This window comes from Chelonia mydas, chromosome 8 (genome assembly GCF_015237465.2).
Source record: "Chelonia mydas isolate rCheMyd1 chromosome 8, rCheMyd1.pri.v2, whole genome shotgun sequence".
NCBI classification, from domain to species: Eukaryota; Metazoa; Chordata; order Testudines; family Cheloniidae; genus Chelonia; species Chelonia mydas.
Genome location: NC_057854.1, coordinates 73384880 through 73408662, shown reverse-complemented (window position 1 = coordinate 73408662; position 23783 = coordinate 73384880). Strand labels below are relative to the sequence as shown.

Genomic DNA, 23783 nt, shown 5'->3' with positions numbered 1-23783 from the left:
CCTTTTGTTCAAAACTGCACAGGATAAAGTCAAGTTTAGCCTAACTAAGTAAACAATCTTCACATTAATAGTGGTGCTAAAGATTATAGTTACTATATATGAGAATCCCAAAGGTTTGTTCACTGTATTATTTTAATTAATGTACCATTGCCAAATCACTTCTGGCATGCCCAATGGGGAAGCAGGCCTAAATTTTCAGAAGTGTTTAGATATAGAGTGACTCAAACGCTGAGCATCCACGCTCTCAAAGTCAGGGTCCTATAAAGAATCTAAAGTTGTGTGCCCAAAAACAGACTCTCAATCTCTAGTAACTTTTGAAAATTTAGGCCAAAAACGTATAACAACTTTGCACTTCAACAGTGCTTTTTATCAAAAGGTCTCAATGTTTTCAGAACATTACTTCCACATAACACCCATGTGCAGAAGGCAAGAAACCCCATTTTTTCAGATAAACAGGCACAAAAAGGGAAGTGACTAGCAAAGGCTGCAAGAGTCTGACAGAACTGGAATTAGAACCCAGATCTCCCAACTTCCAGTCCTGTCCTTTAGTCTCAAGACCAGCTGCTCCTTTAATTTACTACCCCAAACGGTTATAAGTCCCTGATAGGGAAATATCTTGGTATGTATTTTTGTTTTCCCATATGAACCAGTAACCTGGCTGTGATTTAGATCTGGGTTTTAGATAGCTCAGCTGGACTTACTGCTTTGTCAAACTAACAGCTATTTTGTTTATATGTTTTACTGGTATGTGCAAATGATTAAGAGTATTAAGTAGTTAATTTTAGAAATGGAGCAGCACCATGTCTGCCTATACACTGAATGCAAAGCCAGCATCTGTGGCATGTGCGCCTGTAGTGAGAATGAAGTCTGCAATGAATACAATACAGACATCAGGAAGAAGGGATTCAATAGATTACTGCAATAAAGAATACCAACAAATGGGAGTTTCACCTTCCCCCCCCCCAACCCCCAACAGGAGTCTTGCTGGAAGCAGCAGGATGGATGCCTCCCACAGAAGTGATGACTTTTTAAAAGATACCCTTTTTTATAAATATCAGAACTGTTTATTCACGTTCAGCCTTTTGTCCTATTACAGAAAGGATGTATTACCTAACAAATGTTAAAATAAATTAACATTACTAAGAATAGATGAAGATCCTGAAGCAATCGGAAACACTTTCAATATTTAATCCTGAATATCCTACCATAACCCAGATGAGCAAACTTGTTACATACCCCATGACATCTCCCATCACCACTGGGATTCTCCCCTAACAGGATATTGGAAGGAGCTGTTTTTAGAGCCAAAGACGTGGATCTCATTTTCACACAGCTTTTAGTGGCTGGGGGAGATGGATCAAACCCAAACCTATGTCCAGTTGAAGGACATCAGAAACACTACTAAAGAGAAGTTTAAAAAATTGATTTTGTCATTGGTTTTAACGTTCACCTAATGAACTGAATTTAAGTATTTGATTTTGGCAAGACTAAGGATTTGATTTTCTTTTTGCATAATGATGTTCACATTACTTTTGAAATCCAACCATCAGAAGATTACAATATTGCAAAGTATCTTATGTTTTTAAAACATCTTCACCAACTATAGGTTGCTAAATTAGTGACAAGCTATGAAACAATGTATAGATTCTGTATGCTTTGTGACATTCTGTATGCTTTGTAGTTGGATAGAGAAACTAGTGGGAAATGAGATAAGGGTTTGTGATGACCCATGATTAGAAATTAATATATTGACACCCATGAAGGGAAATTAGCTTAAAGTGTACAGCCAATAAGGCTAAGAATACAAAAACAGCAAAAGCTTGTTTTTGTCACTAAAGCAAGCAGATACAATAAATGAATACACACGAAGCTGGTCAGTTAGTAATAAGGTGCCACATTTGCAAGGACTTTTCAGAGCAGAACTTAACTTTAAGGTTCTTTTTTAAAATGTTATATATGTTAATTCCAGAAACTCAAGGATGAAAAATTGTCAATATTTTGCTTTTGTTCTCATGCCTCAATGCACGAGAAATGCAATGTCTTGCCAGCAGATGATACATTGCTCAAACATGTCAGGATTTTTTAAAATGAGGGTTAAGCTTCTTCCCTATCATTTACATTTATTTTTTCAGAAGACCCTCTGTGGGAAACCCACACCTACATCAGCATGTTACAAACTTATTTGTAGCCATGCTTTAATTACCGAAAAAGGCATCATTTCATATCATTTGTATACTTTTCTCGTTCATGATTTTCTGTATAGTGTTATTTCCATCAGAACTCCAGTGAAGGGATGGAGTACATTATGAACGTCCTCTTCAAACCCACAGCCCAAGTACAACTACTATCATTCTGGTAGCTCATGAAATCCACCATTGCCAATATCCCAGATCAGACTAGTATCCCACCCCTAAGCCAACTCCTCTTCAGAGACATTTACACTGCTGCTTCATGCTTACTTTAATTTCAACTTGTTCTTCCATTTCTTTAGTTTTTATTGTAGTGTATTCCTTTTCTAACCTAAAAAAAAAGGTAATCTCTATTAGAAATATTACAATTGATTTACTTCCTGGTATAAGGATACACCCAACAAGCAACAGCAGAAAAATGTACATGCCTAAGAATGATTGACATTTCCTTTGTTTAACATAACTGCTTGAGAGTTACCTGTACTTTTTCCCTTATAGTAAACTATATGAAAAAAATTATAGGGCATCCCCAAGTAAATGAAAACACCTAAGTATCTGTGCCCAATCCAAAACCCACTGAATTCAATGGATAGACTCATTGATTTAAATGGGCTTTGGGTATGTCCCCTAAAGAGCTCAAGCCTACTTAATACCCCAGGAAACTGACCACTGAACTGTTTTCATGATCTTGTGTTGTACAGAAATTTGACCTTTTTTTAAATTATAACTCATTTGTATTTTTGTAGTCGATGGATTCTGAGCTGCCCTATAATTTATTAATCCTGTATGCTGGTCTGGTTATTGGGAGGTTGATTGTATAAATATATTGAGTTACCTCAATAGAAAAGATGGCTAAGGGACAATGCCAGAACTACTGGCTTTAATTATTTTGCCTCCTCTCCAGCCAATCTACAAAAATGGTTGGATCATGAGAGGAAAAGGCTCATGAATGCAGAAGGACAAAGGAACTCTGGCAGGTTTTGGGGGCACCAAACTGAGACACAACACCCTCCTGAGGATGTCTGAAGAAGTCAGGCATGCCTATCTTACCATAAAGGGATGATAGGACTTTAAGACACATGAGCGCAGACTGTTTTAAAATACCCTCTAAATGCCTTTGCTCCTACTGCAAAATAAACAATACTTTGGTTTTTAAGAAGGCCATCTGATCACTATACACCACTAACCACCAGTGATTCCCCAGAAGGGAAGAACCACGGGTGCGCAAACTCAGTTGGCCTTGCAGAGTAAGAAATGTGGACACAGGGCCCAGCCTCAGAATGGGACAAATGCACAATTCTACTTCAAGATAGGTAAAGGCATGATATTCAAGACCTGAAGGAGTGCACTCAAAGATCAGAAAGGGGACAGAGGTGAAGCTAGCCTTGTAACCATGACAGTAGTACTGAGCTCTTAACCAGCAGTAAAAAGTTACATCTGTTCAGATTACAAACAGCACTCATCTTGACCATACAAGCAATCCTCATTGTTGTGTGAATGGACTCTTCACCTCTAGAAAATCTAAGTCATAAGTCTGAATCCAAGACTAATATTTTTCAAACTGGTTTTTATATTTTAGTTTATGTGTGCCGTTTACAAAAGTTGGTGTAATTTATGAGAATCCTGCAGCTTTTCAAGAAGTATTTTAGATCGCTTATTTTTCCTCTGAGACATCATCATCATTTTAGTTACAGTCATCAACAAGAAGTAGTGATTACTAGTTTTAGAAGAATTACTACGCTGATAAAACTTGGTTCATGTTATGTGCTGGAACGAACTTATTTAGAGCATAAAACACTGGAACCACTGAACCGGGAAAAAGCACGAACATTTCTATGGATTCACAAAGCAAGAGACATGCATGGCAACAGCATAGCATTGTCTCAGAATGCAGCACCTACTTTTTCATCTTTTTCGCATTGTATTTGACTTGGTAAGATGCTTGGATTAGTTTGTCTGGGCCACTGTCAAACTGATGTGGAATGACCTTTTGAAAGTGCTAAAAAGCAATTCAGAGAATACAAGCAATTAGTACTGGCAAATACATATATTCATGGCTTTCAAATGAGCTTGCATTTAATACTTGATTGTACATTTAAATTTACCTGTAACATCCCTTCCATGTCAAGTTGCATTAATTCAGCCTGGTTCATCTGAAGAACTGCTAAACCTACTCGAAATACTATTTCTAAACCCTGGAAACAGAAGTTTTAAAAAAATAAATAAATAAATGCCAACGATTCCTTAAGGCATTGTCAACCATATAGAACAATAACCAGCTTACATAGTGGGACAGGGAGCTGGCCCAGCATCCTGGCCAAATCCCAGAGTAAGTCATGACAATATGCCTTCCTAAGATCCCATTTAAGTTACAGTTGGTCTTGCACTCTTCACCTCACCCTAAATTTATGCAGTGAGGATTAAACACTGCCAAAAAGCTAAAACACACACCTCAGAAGTGACACCCTTCCAGTGGCTGGTGAAGTAGGCCCACTCACATAAAGGGTACTATACAGGTGCAACCTTTATTAAAGTCTTATATGAACTATTTGGTAAAAACAGTGCACCTCTCAGGAAACAAATGTTAGTTGTATTATACCATTTCTGAAATAATTCAAGTAGCTATTTAAGCAGTCCTTTGTCGCTACAAAGGAATGTGACACGTTTACAGTATTGAAAACACTCTTATGTAGGATGATAAGATGTGCAGTGGCACCTAATGACTCTAAAAGTTGTGAATTTGGAAAAGCAGCATTTAATGCAAAAAATGTTACAAACTGAAGCCTACGAAGCGTAATGTTTTCATTTTTAATTTGTGAAAAGTGCCAGATTGACAGCCCTGCAGAACAACTAATTTATCCACAGGCAGCTGCTGCCTTCCAATACGTCCTCTACCTCCTCTATATCCTCCTCAAGCTCTCTCAACTCTGACCAGAATGCAGCATTTCTGCCCGTTGAACTCCATTCCTTTACTGAAAGAGTCTGATGTTCTAGCTGTGAGATGAACACCTGTCTACTACAAACTAGTGCTGCCCATTTCATCCACAGCATGTGTCAGATGTGGTCAGCATTTCGTTGCTTTTTCCCCCCTTTAAACACTTCTGACTCTGATATAAGCTCATCCAGAATAGATTAGCCTTTTCTTCACAAAAATATATACAGAGAAAGACTGGTTCCCTAACAAAACAATGAGATTAAAAACATGCTTACTTTCAAATCTACATGCAAAACCCCCCCAGAAAAGTAGAATTTATACAACTACCTAACTGATAGCATTTAGTAGCTCTTGTTGGGGTGGTGAACGTATTATAGATATTTGCTTACCTCAGACATAAAGATATCAAATATTCTTGTTGCAATTGGTAGTGGAAAAGTTGTAAGAAAGATAGTTAAAAACCATGATGAAGCATACATAGAAGTATGGAAACTCTGAGACTGAAAGTGCACATAAAGTTCTGGTAGTTGCTCCTGGGAGAGAGGATCAGAAAGTACATATTAAACAAGAGCTAATGCCACCTCTTACAGTTTCAGTTAATGGGGAAAAAAATCACTGACATTCAATGAAGAATGCAAGGCCAAGAGTTTGAAGCTACAAAAAAGGTTTAGGCATTTATACAGATTACATACAGTTACATTAGAGAAGATTAAAAATAAGGGGTACTCTAACATGCAGATTTATACAAGCCAACCACTGCATGACTGGGGTTAAGAAGCAGATAGCAGGCATATTACATTGGTATCTTATGGAATTTCTTGAATCTTCCTCTGAAGCACTGGCACTACCCATTGTCAGACTACGTGAGCAAATGGACTAGTCTGATCTGGTATGGCCATTCTTACGGCCCTACAAATTAATAACTCCTTGGGGGGGGGGGGGGGAAGTAGCTCTCCCTCTCCCCCTCCTCCTTGGCTCATGCAGTAGGCGTTCCTCTTGCAGTTTTAATCTGCTTTAACCACTGCTTATAAGCAAATGTTTTGCCCAATATCTGGGGGGAAAAAATATTTTCTAGTATAAGTATACAACAGAAGTAGGCTAAATAATAACTATATAAGATACTATACATTTAACAGCTTTTACAGTTACCTGTATCATGTATTCAAACTGGTACATACAAAGGCCCAGCTCAGCCATACTTGGTTTAAAGAGTTCTCGAAGTCTATAATCTTGCATTAATTTGACAAACACACAAAATGCTTCCTCTTCTGGCATCTATATTAGACAAAGGCACAATGAAAATTTATGGACACAAGCCAAGACATGTTAATTTTTTTTTTTTATTTTCAAGGGACTTATAACCACTTATGGTTTACACAGAAGTACGCTGGCTAATTTAGGATTCATGCTGTAGTTATTCAAAGTAAATGCATGTCCCTTTTCTGACAGCATGAATCTACGAGAATCTACATAGGGAATCTACATAGGCTCCTCAATTCAGTAGAGGAAGATAAATACGATCCAACGGCTCGAAGTTGAAGTAGACAAATTCTGACTGGAAATAAGGCATAAATTTTTAAACACTGAGTAATTAACTATTGGAACAATTTACCAAGGATTACATTGGTTTGTCCATCACTGATTATTTTAAATAAAGATGAAGTTTTTCTAAAATATATGCTCTAGGAATTATTTTGGAGATGGTCTAGGACTAATACAGGAGGTCAGACTAGGTACTCACAAGGGTCCCTTCTGGCCTTGGAATTTATGAAGCCTATTCTAATGTTGAGCACTAAGTCTCAAAGTGCGACAGACAGCTCTGAAGTTTGGCACATTATTAATTCAAATGAAACTTTGTGGTCACTCAGCAATCAAGGCCACTGAAGTTGAAATGAGTAAGAGCTAGGGGAACTCTGAAGTAACTTTTGAAAAAAGTTTGAGAAACAAGTGTTCCCCCTCCATTGAGAAAGGTCACTCTTTATTCAAGGTGCTTCTTGGGAAGGACAGAAGCAGAGAGAGCAAAAAACTAATCTGACTCTGTAAAATAACTTTAAAATGTTCTTGACTAGTGAAGTATCTGGCAGTCCACTGTGAAAGAAATTATGGAAAACTAAATATACAGAAAAAAGAATCCCATCACATGGTACTATGCTGCGTTCTGCATTCTAGTAAAAAACAGTAGAGGTTCTATACATTTGACATAATACTCTGTTTACCTGCATAAGCAGCAGCCCAACTATAAAAGCACTTCCTTGACAGTATCCAACCTCACGATCCACTAAAGAATAAGCCTAGAAGATAAAAATCTTTAAGATTTTGAAAAGCAACAATTAAAACACTTATTTTCATACTGGTTGCTGTTTTTCTGCTTTTGTTTCTAGCTGCTAAAGGTGGGTCAACTTTTATCCAATCCTTTCAGTAGGCAGAAGCTTAAAATGCCAAGAAAAGTGACTTGTGCTTAAACTGAACACAATACTTGAGCGGTTAACCTTTGAAATAAAACAGACATGGTCCTTCCTGTTGGAGCAGTCATCTGACAACTGAAGCTATTTTGGATCAGCGTCTAAAGAGCAAGCTCCCAAGGGCAGATTAAAGGTTTGAAAGATTTTCATTTTGGAATGAATATTTTGAACATTGGCCATATTCAAATAAGCATTTCTAAATGCAAACTGTAAAGGCTTTTAAACTTCAAGATAGCAGCAAGTCCTTAATGTTCTCAGTGTAGCTTGACTGACTCCTATGTCAGCCACAGATCTATATTTGTAAAGTTATGGATTGTATATGGAAACAGCCACTCAAAACTGTGCCTTTATTCAGCCATTAGTTTTGTGTCCTCAAGTGGGTTAGGGAAAAAGGTCCTCCACTAAGCAGTTTCAAAGTCTCCTAAATGAAGACATTCTACTTGTGAAGTTGAAGGACCAAAGCTTCATGTTTGCCACGCTATTTCCTTGTTGATTGCTCTGTTCAAGACCAGTTTACATTAATTATTTTTCCTTTAACTCCACTAGTTGAGACAGATGGCTGGAATGATTTCCTCTCCCTAGTTTGCCTGAAACAGATCACAATAGCAAGGGAGCAGCATTAACGGGATCACAGCACTTACAGACATTTCAACAAATCTGGCCTTCAGAGTACCCTTCCTTCTCTGAATTCCTAATAGATTACAGAATTTCTATTTAGAGGTCAAATGATCTAGTGGTAGCATGATGCTTCAGAGGACTGAGCTCAATTCCATGTTCCCTAGGCCAGCATAGAGCAGAAGCATTTCATGTTATTTGTCACCCCCTTTTGGAAGGGATACATGCAGTCTTCAACCAGAGGAATATGTGAATTTTAGGAAGATACTGGGCAACAGGCTTCACAACACTATCACCACTTCTCTCCCAACCCATCACCCCCAATTCCCGCAGCTGTCGTGACATAGCCTGGCCTACAGAGGGAGTAGCTCCTGTCTGCAGCACAGCTATGGGGGGTGGTGGATTTCATCAAGGAGCAAATGCTATGGAGTAGTGTTTTGGTTTGGTTTTTTTACGCAGACCTGGTTTGCTCTAACAGACACTAAATTTTGGACGACAGCAATATATTCATTCCAAACATGACAGTTTCTAACAGAACTATAAGAACACTTCCATGTTATGCTGCTCATATTGTAGAGACCTTGAAACACTGAACGTTTCTACTTTTCAGACCATAACTACTATGCAAAGGATGATGAAGCTGCTGAAAGATATTTTCTTCAAAACAAGTAAAATCAAGATTTAAAAGTAACCCATGTTCCCAAGGCTTAAGTGTGTGTTCTCAGATGTTCTTGCTTAGCAATAAAAACAAAAAAAGCCTGTTTCAAGCAGCAAGTACTGTCAAAGGGAAATATACAATGATCAGTTAAGAGGTAGACACAATTTTAATGAGTTTTCAGTTGGCTCCTTAGCTTTTATTTAGAGTAGCTGAGGTTTATAGGGTTATGGGATTTGGCAGCAGGCCAATTTTTCTGCGGAATAAGGATTTCAAGAAACTGTGGGGCCTGGAAAATCTTTTTTCCTAAATTAAGCCCCAAAATAGTTAAGTCAGCTAATAAATGCAAAGAAATTCTGGATAATATTACTGTGAAGTTAGAAGTTGTCTTGTTCTTCAGCACTGTAGCAATCTCAAATCAGTCTGGGTGTAGCACAAAGTGAAGGAAACACCACCTAGACTCAGCAGGGGGTCTGAAGATTGAATGGCACTTCTAATTTTCAAGTTCTTGTTTTAGTCAACTGTCACAATGTGTGTTTGTTTTGCTTTACTGCACAAGCTATTTCCATTATGCTGTTAGTATTTAGTATTGATTTTATCCTAATCTAAGATAATCAAGTAAATGTTTTCTACTACTGATAAAGTGAAGTTATTCCTATAGCTAAACACACAAATATCTGCAAACCATCTTTGAAACTGTGCTATCAAGAGGTAAAACAATTTTTATACTAAGTTACAGCCTTGAAAGTTTTATTGCCAAAGACTAGAGGCTCTTAAAGAGGATGCAACATGGGTATGTTATTTTTCAAGCCTCCATCTGTTTTCCAATATTGTATATTCAAAAAAAACCATAATTAACTTACCTTCATAACATTAAATAAAACCTCCTGCCCAAGACTGTCTTTTTCTTTAAAAAAATCATGTTCAGGATATGTTCTAGCAATGTCCCTTCTTATCAGTTTTTCACAAGGAGAAGTCATTTTCAAAAGCTCTGAATACTGATCCTTTATTGGCATGCTTTGAGCAGTGCATAAAAGCTGCCAAACTATTGCTCTAAAATGATGGGGTATCCCTTTTCGAACAAGCTCCTAAAGCATAAGAAAAAAGGAAAGGAAACTCATTAATGATTCCTACAGTATAAATATGTAAATTTCTAAAACAAACTACAATGAAATTTTAAATCTCTTTTGTGAAGGAAATTTCCCATGACTTAAGTTGGTTACAAAGGAAAAGCATGTTATAAAACAATTACATAGTCCACAATAGGCACTTGAGAGATGGGTGTTTAAATGGTGATCCAACTAAACTCAGCTTTGTTTTCACTTAGGTAGCAAAAGAAAGGAGCGCTGACCAAGAAGATGCCAAGAGTATGATTACCATGCAACTTAATAAACAATAAAAACTTTAAAAGTGTATTTTCAGGGGTAAGTAATTACATTCAGTAATCTATCAAATCAGGGTACCTATCATCTAAGCAGTTGCACATACTTTCAAGCACCACCAGATGGCTACTATGCACCAGAACTTAACTGACGCAGTTATTTTAACATTCCACAAAAAAATGCCTTTAAGAGACAACATTTGTCGTCATTTGTAACCTCTGAATCAGAAATATGAAATCTTTGATTGGAATAAATCCCCAATGAGCTAAAATTAAAAAAAAAGTAACAAAATGGTTACACAGTATTATTAGCCAATAGTAATATTTGCCAAATTTATCATTTTAGGCATGCTAGGCTACAATGTTAATATGGTACAACAAAAGTCCTACTTCTATATTATTCAGATAAGGGTCTCCTCGACTAGGACAATACCTACAGGAAATTCTTGATTTTTTAATTATTTTTTTTTGCGCTTAATTTCACTGATGTCAGTGCTTCAAATATTTTTTAAAAGCTATTTGAACATGAATTCAGAGACAAAGGCATACCAAGAGGGTAATATGTTCAGGTTCTCTGACTTTTTTTGGTTCCATGTTATGGGACATATATAAATTCTCTCAAAAGCTACAGACAGCTATTACACGATACAAGCCTCCCCTGAATAAATTGGTGTACCAGGACAGATTCTTGGGGCCCCTAATAACTTACTTACATATTCTCTCTCATTCCCAGGGTGCTTGAGTATGGTACTTGTATTTACAGATCTGTCAAGAAAGACTGAGCGATAAGGGGTTTGGTTGCTTGATAAAGATTTTAAGAAAAGGTACAGCTCAGGAAGTTTAAGAATCGTGGGGACAACCACCAACCACAGTCATTCCCTCAACAATGCAACACAGTTCCTTTCCTATGCATTTTCTAGCACTTTATCTAATAATTTGTTCTGTGTAAGTTTTTGAAAGAGGATAACCTTCTTTTACTTAAGTAATCCTCTCACTAAGAAAATATCAAAATGTTGAAAAGGAAAAAAAACTGGTAGCTGTCATTGCTGTAAGTTTATTAAATAAGAATTATGGAGAAGTAGAAACCTCTCCATAGTTAAAGCTGAAACCAGGACCTCATTACAACACTATTTCAAACACCTTTGCAGGTAGCTCTATTAATTTAAGGGATAAGTCTTGGCAATTATCATTTGTCCAAGTCTTATGAAAGTTCAGTAGGTACTTTATTTTCAAGACCTTCAAGTTAGCTTCATTTTAAAGTTTTTGAAGACTGCGTCTCTATTTGTCAAAAAAAAGACAAATACATAAAATCATTCTCAGCATTGACTCTTCTGGGAATTTCCAAGGGCAAGGACAGCATTTAAAAAGTTACAATTTAAAAAACAATTACACAGTTTCTTGGTGACGTCAACAAGGAAAGGAATGTAACAAAGAACCTTCACTACAGCAGGAGCCATTCTGTAGCAGTGAACTCAGCCCTTTAATATCCTTAAGGGAGCCAGGCCCCTCTGGAGCTCCACTTTAGGAGTATCTTAGTAGCTCTGTACTGATGATCCCTTGCTGATTCAGGGAGCAGAGCTTTAACTCCCTGAGCCAGCTATGCTCCCATCAACTCAAAAGCCCTTTATGACATGCCCCCCCCCATCCCTGCTCCCATGTGATAACTGTGCCTCAACTTTCCAAAGCAGCCTCCGGGTATTGCTTCCCAACAATTCACCACCCTCAATTGCCTATACCTCACACTCAATGTGGGAGGGGAGAGTTAACTCCCCATCCCCCCAAATTAAGTTACCTATGTACATGCTCTACAAGGTAACAAAGATTAACTCTTCCTACACACCTAAAGAAACAGTAGTGGTACCGGGGCTATATGCCAGGAAAATATAGCACTTGCTAACAGGCACAGCATCATTCTTTATGCATGCCAGGGGTACTGAAAGGTCACCCTAAGGTCACCTTTCAGAATTACCTCCAGGTCCATGCTTTGAGGTGGATGAAAGTGCCAAAGTTGGAACATACGTCAACCTGCCTGAAAAAAATAATGTACCATATGTTTATGTTCAGAGTTTCAAAAATTTCCCCAAGTCTACAAGCCCAAGGGCAGCCTTTGTAGCCAAATCTGAAGATACCTCTGCAGTCAAAGCCATGCCCGCTGGCATTAATGGGAAGCTGTTGCATACTGTTATACACTGTATTTAATTTTAAAATTGTCAATCCATCTGATTAGTTTTAAAAAAGTAACTTACAAGTAGAGCTGGCTGAACAGCAAAAGAAAACTTACTGAAAAGATATTCCACTAACACTGGTTAAATTTGATGACTATGTTCCCCAAATAGTATTTTGACTAGTTTTATAGTTGGTGAAAACACCACAAAAACCAATTGACAGTGTGTGACACTCAAATATTTCCACTGAATCCTACTCAGACGCCCTATTTACTACATTCTCTTGTTTTTGTCTGGTCTTCCCTCCTCTTGACTTCAAATCATTTTCTTTCCATGATCTATTAAGGGTGCCTTTTCACAAGCTGTCTTTGCTTTGTGAGCAGAAACAGTCTGTTTCCTCTTTTCCTTCTTTTCTCGGTCCTCAAACCTTTCTTTCACTTCCCATGTTATGTTCTCTTTCTTCACAGCTGCCTCCCCAAAGAAATTTTACACACACACACACTTTCTCTCTCTCCATCTCTGCTCCCCACTTTACACGAACACCCAACCACTTACATGGGGCTTGGAAATTATTCAACATTTAGCAAAACTAAGCCTACTTGTCACCTTCCATATCAATTTCTGGCTAGTTCCAACTGTCACAGACCAATGCCTAGTTAATAAATAATTAATTTTATATAATACAAGAATATAAGAATGGCCATACTGGGTCAGACCAAAGGTTCATCCAGCCCAGAATCCTGTCTACCAACAGTGGCCAATGCCAGATGCCCCAGAGGGAGTGAACCTAACAGGTAATGATCAAGTGATCTCTCTCCTGCCATCCATCTCCATCCTCTCACAAAACAGAGGCGAGGGACACCATTCCTTACCCATCCTGGCTAATAGCCATTAATGGACTTAACCCTCCTGAATTTATCCAGTTCTCTTTTAAACGCTGTTATAGTCCTAGCCTTCACAACCTCCTCAGGCAAGGAGTTCCACAGGTTGACTGTGCACTGAGTTAAGAAGTTCCTTTTATTTGTTTTAAACCTGCTACCCATTAATTTCATTTGGTGGCCCCTAGTTCTTATATTATGGGAACAAGTAAATAACTTTTCCTTAGTCACTTTCTCCACACCACTCATGATTTTATATACCTCTAGCATATCACCCCTTAGTCTCCTCTTTTCCAAGCTGAAAAGTCCTAGCCTCTTTAATCTCACCTCTTATGGGACCCATTCCAAACCCATAATCATTTTAGTTGCCCTTTTCTAATGCCAGTATACGAGATGAGGGGACCATATCTGTATGCAGTACTCAAGATGTGGGTGTACCATGGATTTATATAAGGGCAATAAGATATTCTCAGTCTTATTCTCTATCCCTTTTTTAACGATTCCTAACATCCCGTTTGCTTTTTTCACTTCCGCTGCACACTGCATCGATGTCTTCAGAGAACTATCCACGATGACTCCAAGATCTTTCTCCTGATTAGTTGTAGCTAAATTAGGCCCCATCATATTGCAGGGATAGTTGGGGTTATTTTTTCCAATGTGCATTACGTTACATTTATCCACATTACATTTCATTTGAAATTTTGTCGCCCAATCACTTAGTTTTGTGAGCTCTTTTTGAAGTTCTTCACAGTCTGCTTTGATCTTTACTATCTTCCTCCCACCTACCCCACTCCAAGCCACTGGGAAAGGGAAGGGTGCTCTCCCTGAATCCTACAAAGTAAGGAGCCCCTGAGCATCAGATATCTATTAAACAGAGGTTAACAGATCCCTCCTTCCCCCAAAATATTCTGACCGTTAGGATGGTTTCCCTCTTTTCTTTCTTTCTCTCCTCTTGTCCGTTTCACGAATAGTAGTGGTAAGGCATCTCAAGCTATTCTATCCCTTCCACAGGCCCCCTGTGAGTTCTCCTCCCCACTGAAGAGTTCCAGCACACAGCGCTGTGCAGAGAGGTCAAACATCAGTGATATAAAACTGTTTTTTGTCAGTTTCACTACCGCAGGCAGGGCTCTGTACAGCAGCAGCACAACTGAGAAGACTCTGGTCAGTTCTCCCAGGGAAGAAAACACAGCATTGGTTTATGCTGGTCATAGTTGGAAGTTTATATTTCCCCCTATAAGGTGCTAGAAACCTAATTAGTCTGCAAAACTGCTTGCACTTGCCAGAAAAAGATTCCTACTTGCCCCAGAGGAGTGGGCTTTCTAGTCTTTTTTGACAGATGTTGGCTGAGAGATCTGAAATATCCTCACCTGCACAAATGATGCTATGTCACATGCCCTTACATAAGTAGCACAGGCTCCGAATATGAAGTCTGTTCTGTCTTCAGAAATAAGATTAAGGAAATGAGGAATCTTTCCTAGTTTGCAATCCATTTCCAGTGGAAGATTTCATTGAAAGTGTTTGATATTCTGGACGTACTAAATATATCTGGCATTACATGAGGACAGACTGGGCATACAAGTCTGATAGCTCATAAACAGGATTGATATTCAGAATGAAAAGATTCAGTTAGAATTTTCTATTAGGGCTGTCAAGCAACTAAAAAAATTGCAATTAAACAATAGAACAACATTTATTTAAATATTTTTGGATGTTTTCTACATTCAGATATTGATTTTAATTACAACATCAAATACAAAGTATACAGTGCTCATTTTATATTTATTTTTATTACACATATTTGCACTGTAAAAAACAAAATAGTATTTTTCAATTCACTTAATACAAGCGCTGTAGTGCAATCTCTTGATCATGAAAGTTGAACTTACAAATGTAGAATTATGTACAAAAAACCTGCATTCAAAAATAAAACTATGTAAAACTTTAGAGCCCACAAGTCCTACTTCTTGTTCAGCCAATCGTGAAGAGAAACAAGTCTGTTTACATTTTCAGGAGATAATGCTGACTACTACTTAATTATATCACATGAAAGTGAGAACAGGCATTCGCATGGCACTGTTGTAGTTGGCGACACAAGGTATTTACATGCCAGATGCACTAAAGATTCGTATGCCTCTTCATGCTTTGGCCACCATTCCAGAGGACATGCTTCCATGCTGATGACTTGCATTAAAAAAAAAAATGCATTAATTTTGTGACTGAACTCCTTGGGGAGAATTGTGTGTTTCCTGCTCTCTTTTACCAGCATTCTGTCATATATTTCACATTACAACAGTCTCAGATGACGACTCAATACATGTTATTAATTTTAAGAACACTTTCACTGCAAATTTGACAAAATGCAAAGAAGATGCTAATGTGAAATTTCTAAAGATAGCTACAGCACTTGATCCAAGACTTAAGAATGTGAAGTGCCTTCCAAAATCTGAGTGGGATGAGGTGTGGAGCATGCGTTTCAGAAGTGCTAAAAGAGCAAACACTCCGATGCAGAAACTACAGAACCCAAACCACCAAAAATCCAACCTTCTGCTGGTGGCATCTGACTCAGATAATGAAAATGAACATGTGTCGGTCCATACTACTTTGGATTGTTATCAAGCGGAACCAGTCATCAATGTGGATGCATGTCCTCTGGAATGGTGGTTGAAGCATTGTAACATTTCACGTGACATTGTAGACAAGTGGGCAGCATTATCTTCTGCAATGTAAACAAACTTGTTTGTCTGAGAGAGACTGGCTAAACAAGAAGTAGGACTACATGGACTTTTAGGCTCTAAAGTTTTACACCGTTTTGTTGTGAGCAGGTATATAACAAAAAAACTACATTTGTAAGTTTGACTTTCATGATAAAGCAATTGCACTACAGTACTTGTATGAGGTGAATTGAAAAATACTATTTCTTTATTTTTCACAGTGCAAATATTTGTAATCAAAATATAAAGAGAGCACTGTACACTTTGTATTCTGTGTTGTAATTGAAATTGATATATTTGAAAATGTAGAAAAACATCCAAAAATATTTAATAAATTTCAGCTGGTATTCTATTGTTTAACATCACGATTAATTTTTTTTAAATTAATCCCATGAGTTAACTGCGATTAGTCGACAGCCTGAGTTTCTATCAGTTATTTTCCGAAAAACATGGAAGACCAACTGGAGAATACACCAAATAGCACCAGTTGCTTTGCACTATAAAAGTGTCCTATAATACTGACTAATACCTTAATTTGCTTTTCTTTCTTTTTGTGTACATCTTCCCATTCATTTACAATTCTTCCCCAAAGAATCCAGGAGTCTTCTTCGAGATGGCTGAGGTTGCTAGAAGCTGATGAACTGGATACAAGGGAGGAGCCACTGTTTCTTCTTGACCCATTTACTGAACGCAAGGATTTGCTGTCTGTCTCCAACAGTCTGCAACATACAAAGCTAGTTACAGTACTAACCATATTAGACTGCATCATTGTTGATCATCAAATTGTTCAGAGGAGATAACTCTTCCACCCTCTCTTCACAGAATGTATCCAACAAATCCATTCATTCAAACTGTTTTACTTAACATGTTTTTGTAATAAAAATTGTAAATGAAGTGACCTAACTACAACCACTCACAGGCTTGGAGTAATTAAACTGACAGGAGAGCTCTCTCCTATTGGCTTACAGTGCCTACATTAGGGAGCTTACGCCGGCGCACCTGCACTAATGCAGCTGGACTACTGTAAACTCTAATGCAGCCGTGCCCTTATTCCTAGGTGCCCCTCCAGACAGAGAGGCTAACTATTGAGCCTGGATTCATCCCCTGCTTCCTGTTGGCTACTGATTTTGTGAAAAGCTCAGGGGTGGCAGGAACTGGGCCTTAAGATCTACCTATCTTCAAGTAAAGAGCCATGTAATAAAAATAAATCCATTTACTTCAGTCTAGGTATTGGGTAGGAAGCAAGAGATCAGACTACACTTTGCAGTCTAGGAGACTGTGTACTATGTTCCATTTTCACTTAGCACTGGAGCTGTATTTGTAGGAAAGGGGGGCTGCTATGAAAGCAAAGACATAAGTCAAGTAAATTCTGATGTCCCTGTGCTAAAAAGTAGAATCCAAACACCATATTGGTGAGGTTGAGCTGTTAATTTTTTTCAGGAAATTATAAACCTCTGCACAGTATTGACCACGTATGTGCATAAATCTCAGGGCACCGACACATTCAGGTTCTCAGCTAGAACAAACATTTAATTCAGATATTTACATTGTCTTTCCCCTTTTCTGCTCCTGTCCATTAGTATTTATAAAAAAAAACTTAAGTATTGTGTAAACAAAGCATGTATCAGAATGAGATTTAATCCATAAAAAGCAACATCTTACAAGTGTGATCTTTGTAGTTTTATTATTTTCAGCTTTTGAACAAAAGGCTTAAAGCAGTAGTGTGTCCCTTTAACTGCAATGGTCCCAGAAATTTAAATCTGAATTTAGCCTCAGTTAATGGAAACAGTCTCATTTTCACAAGAAAAACTCAAAGCTGAGATGTACAGAATCACTAGCCAGTTGTATTGTATACACATGAAAATGCATTTTTAAACTTCTACAAACCTAACCTACCATGTTCCACTACTAACTTAAAAACTAGAACTGCTTTTCTCAACATGCACCATGCTAAACACAGACTCCAAATAACGTCAGAGAAAAGAGCTATATGTACTTTTAAAGCACAGAACATTTTAAGATGGCAAAACCTTAGATTTTGACAATCCATGTTTTATTTTTCCTCAGTGTCTAAGAAATTCTACTACATTTCTATTATAATTTGAAACCTTACCTTACTGAATCCATTGCCCTCAGATTTGTAACATGTAGTTTCTTTATATTGTAAGTAGTCACTAAACACAGAACACAAACTAAGATTCATGTAAAACCCTATCAATGATTTACTATCCACAAACAGATCCTTTGGACTGCACCATTCCAATACATTTTTTGTGAGGCCTTCAATAAAAAGTAGATAGTTTTGCTAACTCAAGAGGTTAAATTTGGTTGCAGGAAGTTTAAGTTTCCTTGTGTCTCACTTCTCCTTTGGGTTCTTTCACTGTAGCCTAAACTGTTCAATTCACCTATATCCTGTCTCTTCAGGTGTAGGCCAGTTTCTCTCTCACACAGACAAGGAAATCTGAATTTAAAGATATCACCAGCAGCAATTTGTCTGGTGAGCAGAAACAAGTATGACTTCCTGGGTTCAGAGTTCAATTCTTTACTTCCAAAGAGCAGTTATAGTTTAAAAAAATGTAGCAGATTCAAAATTTTGTGACTATGCACAGCAGCTTTCAAGATAGGTGCATCAACTCTCTCCTTGAAAAAGTGTAATCTTGATGTGAAAAAGCAGGCTTGGTGTGAACTGTTTGAAGGAAGATAAGCAATGGGACTCCTTATTGCCTATTGAGCATGTCACAACCAATAATGGAGATGTGAAATGTATATAAGCTTCATTATAGCTAAAATGAAAACGGACAGTTTTCAAGAGACAAGGAGAAATACTCCAATCCAACCTGTAAAAACCAAGATGCAAGGGTGATAAGATTATTCCATTTATTGAAAGTTTTGAAAGTTGTCTGAAAACTGTTTGCTAAATTAATTTATTCAGACTTTAAATGTCCATGTCTTTACACCAAGTGCTGTTTTATGGAATTAACTAAAAACGTGTTCTTAAAATGTCAACTTTACTGTAACAGAGGGTCTGGATCTCTGATCCTAATTCACAGTTCATGTGAAAAACTGCTTAGAGAAAGGTTTACCAAAAGGCCTGACTAAAACCAGATAATCAGACAACTAAAGGTCTGAGGTGCTACTGATCACCATTTAAAAGTCTTTGTACCCTAGGTCACTGGGGGCTTTTCTGGAAAAGCCCCCAATGAGCAGAAAAGGATAAAACTAGACTGTTTAGGAGTCACAGGTCTGCATCCTTTCATATCGGTTTAAAAGCCAGCATTAGTATATCACAAACCAATGAACAGGTTAGGTGAAAGCATCAGGACTTGAGACTCCCTCTTTAAACTATATCCCTGAATCTCATGGACTCCAGCATCAGCTGTCAGTACAGTTCTAGAAACAATGTTTAATGATTTCTATAAAGCTAGAAAAGGTAACAAATAATGTTTTGGAGGTTCTGAAAGAGTAGATGCTTTTCTAAATCTCAGATTAAGAATATTTAAAATGCACATTCTTTTCCATGCAGCTAGCAGTTTTAAACTGAGTAAAATTTTGGGTCCAGGAAAAACATTACCCCTTTTAATAGGTTCTCTGCTATAATTTTAATAAGCCTATTTTAGTTTTCATTTTACAATTTCAAGAGCAAAATATGAAAACCATGTTTCCCCACTCACCTGTTCTGTTCCTCTAGTTTAGCTAATAATTCTAAATCATCTGGACTCAACCGCGTTGGTGAGGATGGTGATAGTGCTGGAGTAGAAAGAGTGGTAGAGGAGGATGTAGTGTGTAATGAGGCAGATGGACTTGCCACCTGACTGGCCATTTGACTGACAGTATGCGATACAGTGTTCTTCACCCATGAGAGAGTAGAACTCAGCTTTCCTGCAACCTTGTCTGTCGCCACCTGCAAATTACAAAAGGAAAAGGGATGGTAGAGGTTATTTTTGTAGACTGATCTCAGCAGGCCCACTCAAGCCAGTGAAAAAGGTATTTAGTGGGATAGCTATATTCTACAAATAAACTGACGCATTTGTCATGTATTTTGCATCTTCTAAAGAGTGTGACTTAAGGTTATCCTGTTTCCCAGAATTCCCGAAGTTGTTGGAAGCAGCCCAAGAGAAAGGTATGGGATTAAGGTGCTATGTGAGAACAAATATAGAAAGTATGTGGCAGATTCACCAAAAGGATAATCAAGGAAACTACCCAAAGATATCCACAGGACTAGTCTTTTCTGTGTAGTGCCTCTGGATCCAGAGCCACCTTGTACCTCTGACACATTAGTGAGATCCTCTTAATATCTCTTGATAAAAATAGTAGTGCAAAAATCAAGTAAAGCAGGTAAAATGCCATTGACTTTACCTGTGGACTGACATGCACAGGAAGGAATTTATGAGTAAGTACCACAGGTGTTAATTTTTCTCTTGCTCTCAGTACTCTCTCCAATCTCAAAGAGGGACTGGGCTGGAAGTTTGGCTAAAAGTCAACAAGAACCACAGCTAAAAACCAAAGATAAATGATTCTGAGATCTCTAACAGTGGGGAATGAAGTAGTCATTTTGAAATGAATCTAGATACTAGAATACAACACAAGTCTACTCCCACAAGTGGGTTAGGGAAGGACTACTTGGGAAAACCCTGAGCTATACTTCTCAGTAAAAAGCAAAAGGAGACTGATCAAAAAAAAAATTATTTAAGGCCTAATCCAAGAACTTCCACTGAAGGAATGCAAAAGGTTTAGGTTATTTTCCTCAGTGGCCCACTTCCTCAGCCACAGAATATCTAGACTACTGGCAAGCCTAACCCTTACCCAAGTTGTCCACCAGAAGAAAACTTTGGCCACAGCTGAAAATGCAGAAGAAAGATGGCTGGCACAAGTCAAGGAGAATAGTAGACTGAAGAAGAAATTTTCCTTGAAGTCACACTGCCGAAAACTACCTATCTGAGGTATGTAGAATTCCTCACACTGACAGGATGACATGAAAAAATCCTATGAAATACAGCTTACCTAATAATACCAGCTTCTAGCAAATACATCAAACAATTAGAACCACAAGGAAAGTGTTCCATCCCCCGCCCTGAGATCTTCCATTCAAGTGTAATTTAAACAGACAACTTCCATTTCATCTGTTGGATGACAAACAGCCACATGTTTTAAGGCAGGTTTCAGATTTTCAGGTTTAGCAGTAGCTGATAGGCAGCCCTTCCTCAGGGGCTGGGGAGGGTGGACTGGAAAACTGTACAATTTCATAAACCATGTTTCTTTTGCCAAGTACCAAATTTTCAAACCAATATAGACAGTGAGTTGTGCAACGGGGAGGTTTCTTACAATTTGAAAAAAGCCTGATCAAAAGCAAAGATAGCTTAATTCACTTTGGAAGCAAAACCAAATTAAGGCTACTTTAATTCTGAATGACAGCATCCACACAGGGATTTAATGCAGTTTAACTAATCCACTTGAATTCACGTCTTTAGTTAATTCAGATAAATTTTCCGGAGTGTCTCCATGTAGACAAGCGCTCTTGTCTACATAGGCATTGTAATTCTGTGCATTCGTGCGCTCAAAGCCACATCCTTTGCAATTTAACTGTTGTACATGGTTTAGCATGTTCGGTCTTTAATAAAACGAAGTTAAGTAACATACTGTACCTTGTGTTTGTTCTACCATCTTTCCCCCTCTTCCCTGTAATGGATCATTGTGTCTTTGCCCAGACAGTTGTCAGTGTTTCTTCTTTTCCTTCTCTTCCCTACTTCCTTATATTACTCATCTACATGGTGTTCCACAACTCCCAAAAGATCTCATTTGCCCCACACTTCCGTTTGCTCACTTTTCCTATCAGTCTTTCCTTCATTCCCTGAACCACTTCAATACTGTACTAGACATCCAGAATCCATAGGACTAAACCTATTAAGTAAAGAGTGATCCAGAAGATTGGGTCCTCCAATGTTAGGAGCAACATCTGGTGAAAAAGAAACCTCTGCTCAAGTTATGGGAAAGGTGAGGGTTAAAAATTCTTACAAGGGAATCCCCATCTCCCCCACCTCCCAGCGTAGCGCCTTCTGGCAGCTCTGCTACACAACACCATACCCAAGGTCTTTTGATTCCTGGGCTCACTTTTGCTGCAGCCTGGGGAAAAAACGGAGCAAAACGAACTTGGTTGTTAGCCTCGATGGATTACTGCCCATAAGGTCCTAACAGCAGCTGTGAAAATTGACAAGATTGGTAAATTCTCACTTTGTTGCAGCTTGGGGAAAGCTGGGCAGCAAAGGCACTAGCAGTTTGTCTTCAGGCTCTGGAAGGCAACACTGCATTGACTACACTCTTATAATTGAGCCATAAGGGATATAAATGTAATTTAATGAAAACTTCTATTATGCAGATGCTGATGGAACTTGACTGGGAAAGATTTTACTTGCCCTTTTCTTAGGTATAAAAACTGGTTAGAGAGGAGAACTTGGTAAGGGAAGCCCAACGTAACACCTATGCTTGAAGCGTGGAGATAACCTTTACCAGAGAAGCATGAATCTCCATCAAAAGAGGATTAGAAGAAAGTCCTTCAGTCTCCTCTTTGGATACTGAGGCAAGCAGGGAGACAGACCAGTACTGCAGTCACATTGACTAGTAAGTTCACCAGGAGTTTTTGTATGCAAGACTCTTCCTCCCTGCTGATGCTCCAAATCCAGGTCATTTCAGGAGACAATGAGGGTAATAAAGATTCAATGGGGATGTTGCAGTCTCATTGCAGTGAGTGAGCTACAAGAGTAAGCAATGTGCCAAATGCTTGTCTCAGCTGATAACTTTTGCCTATAAATTTAAAATTACAACCATTCCAAGTTGGTAGAGCTCCATGTCAGAACTTTAAATTTAATGTTATTTTTCTATTTATCTCCCATCTGTAAGACCCAAGATTTCTAAAATTATTGGTCAGAAGTTTGACCCTATAATTCTTTATCAAAAAGCAAATTAACAAAGGGAAGGATCAACTTGTAGTTAAGAACAGGAAGAAGTCCAGAGTGGGTTCTATACTTGAAGTGTGACCATGGGCAAGTTATTTAACCTCAGAGTTCAATTTCCCCGTTTTTACAGACATGCATGTACTCTGGAATATCAAACTGGAGACTTTATATAGCTGCAAAGCATATTTGCAGTTATGCAATAAATCTAAACAAGTTAAGCATCTGAATTTTCACATAGCAGAACACACATACAGCCAGTCTTACAGTGTTTCTCAAATGTGGCCACAAGGGGCTTTTCTTGCAGCCACAGCCTCCTGGGCTGTGATTGGAGCGGGGGCGGGGGGGGAGGGGGGGGCAGAAAGAGAAGCAGTGGCCCCTCTACCCCTGTGGCCACCAGTGGGGGTTGGGCCCTGCTCCCTTCTGGAGACACAAATGCTGGAGGCGCAGGCAGCTGGTGAATTCTCTACTTTCCTGGGGCAGGGCAGGCAGCTTCAGCCACAGGGCTTCGGGCTCCATCCACACAGTAGCAGGCTCTTGTCCCAGGCTCAACGCCCACACCATTGTCCCTGGGCCCTGTGACCTCCCTGCCCACCTCCCCAGGGCTTAATTTGTCCCAGGGCTTGCTGGGGTTGAGTAAGTCTGCTGCTGTGAAACAGCAGCAGACTTACATCTAGCAAGTTTTTTTAAAAAGCAACCAAAAAAGCAGAACAACAACAACAAAAGACAAGAACATGCAAAGCACTTATTTGTGTTTCTATTCTGTTTAGGTCCTGTCAAGTTTATTACTGAGTCTGAAAAAACCCTACATAAATAAATTACAATGATTTGGACATGTATACACA

The 23783-nt window shown here is 38.4% G+C and overlaps 1 protein-coding gene across 24 annotated transcripts in view; it reads right to left on the bottom strand.

Annotated features, from left to right (window-relative positions):
• Window positions 1–23783, bottom strand: part of EVI5 (ecotropic viral integration site 5) — a 144375-nt gene that overhangs the window by 83064 nt on the left and 37528 nt on the right. For 19 of the 24 annotated variants that reach the window (XM_027821357.3, XM_043520931.1, XM_043520935.1 and 16 more), the window contains 9 exons: window positions 19663–19892; window positions 16521–16710; window positions 9720–9944; window positions 7341–7415; window positions 6274–6399; window positions 5514–5657; window positions 4295–4384; window positions 4091–4188; window positions 2460–2520 (listed from right to left, as the gene is read on the bottom strand). In XM_027821357.3, the coding sequence (XP_027677158.1) occupies window positions 2460–2520; window positions 4091–4188; window positions 4295–4384; window positions 5514–5657; window positions 6274–6399; window positions 7341–7415; window positions 9720–9944; window positions 16521–16710; window positions 19663–19811 (1158 nt within the window). In that variant the 5' untranslated portion in view covers window positions 19812–19892. Of the gene's footprint in view, window positions 1–2459; window positions 2521–4090; window positions 4189–4294; window positions 4385–5513; window positions 5658–6273; window positions 6400–7340; window positions 7416–9719; window positions 9945–16520; window positions 16711–18104; window positions 18415–19662; window positions 19893–23783 lie in introns of those variants that run through there. The other 5 variants (XM_043520939.1, XM_043520936.1, XM_043520945.1 and 2 more) reach the window with 2 other exon arrangements.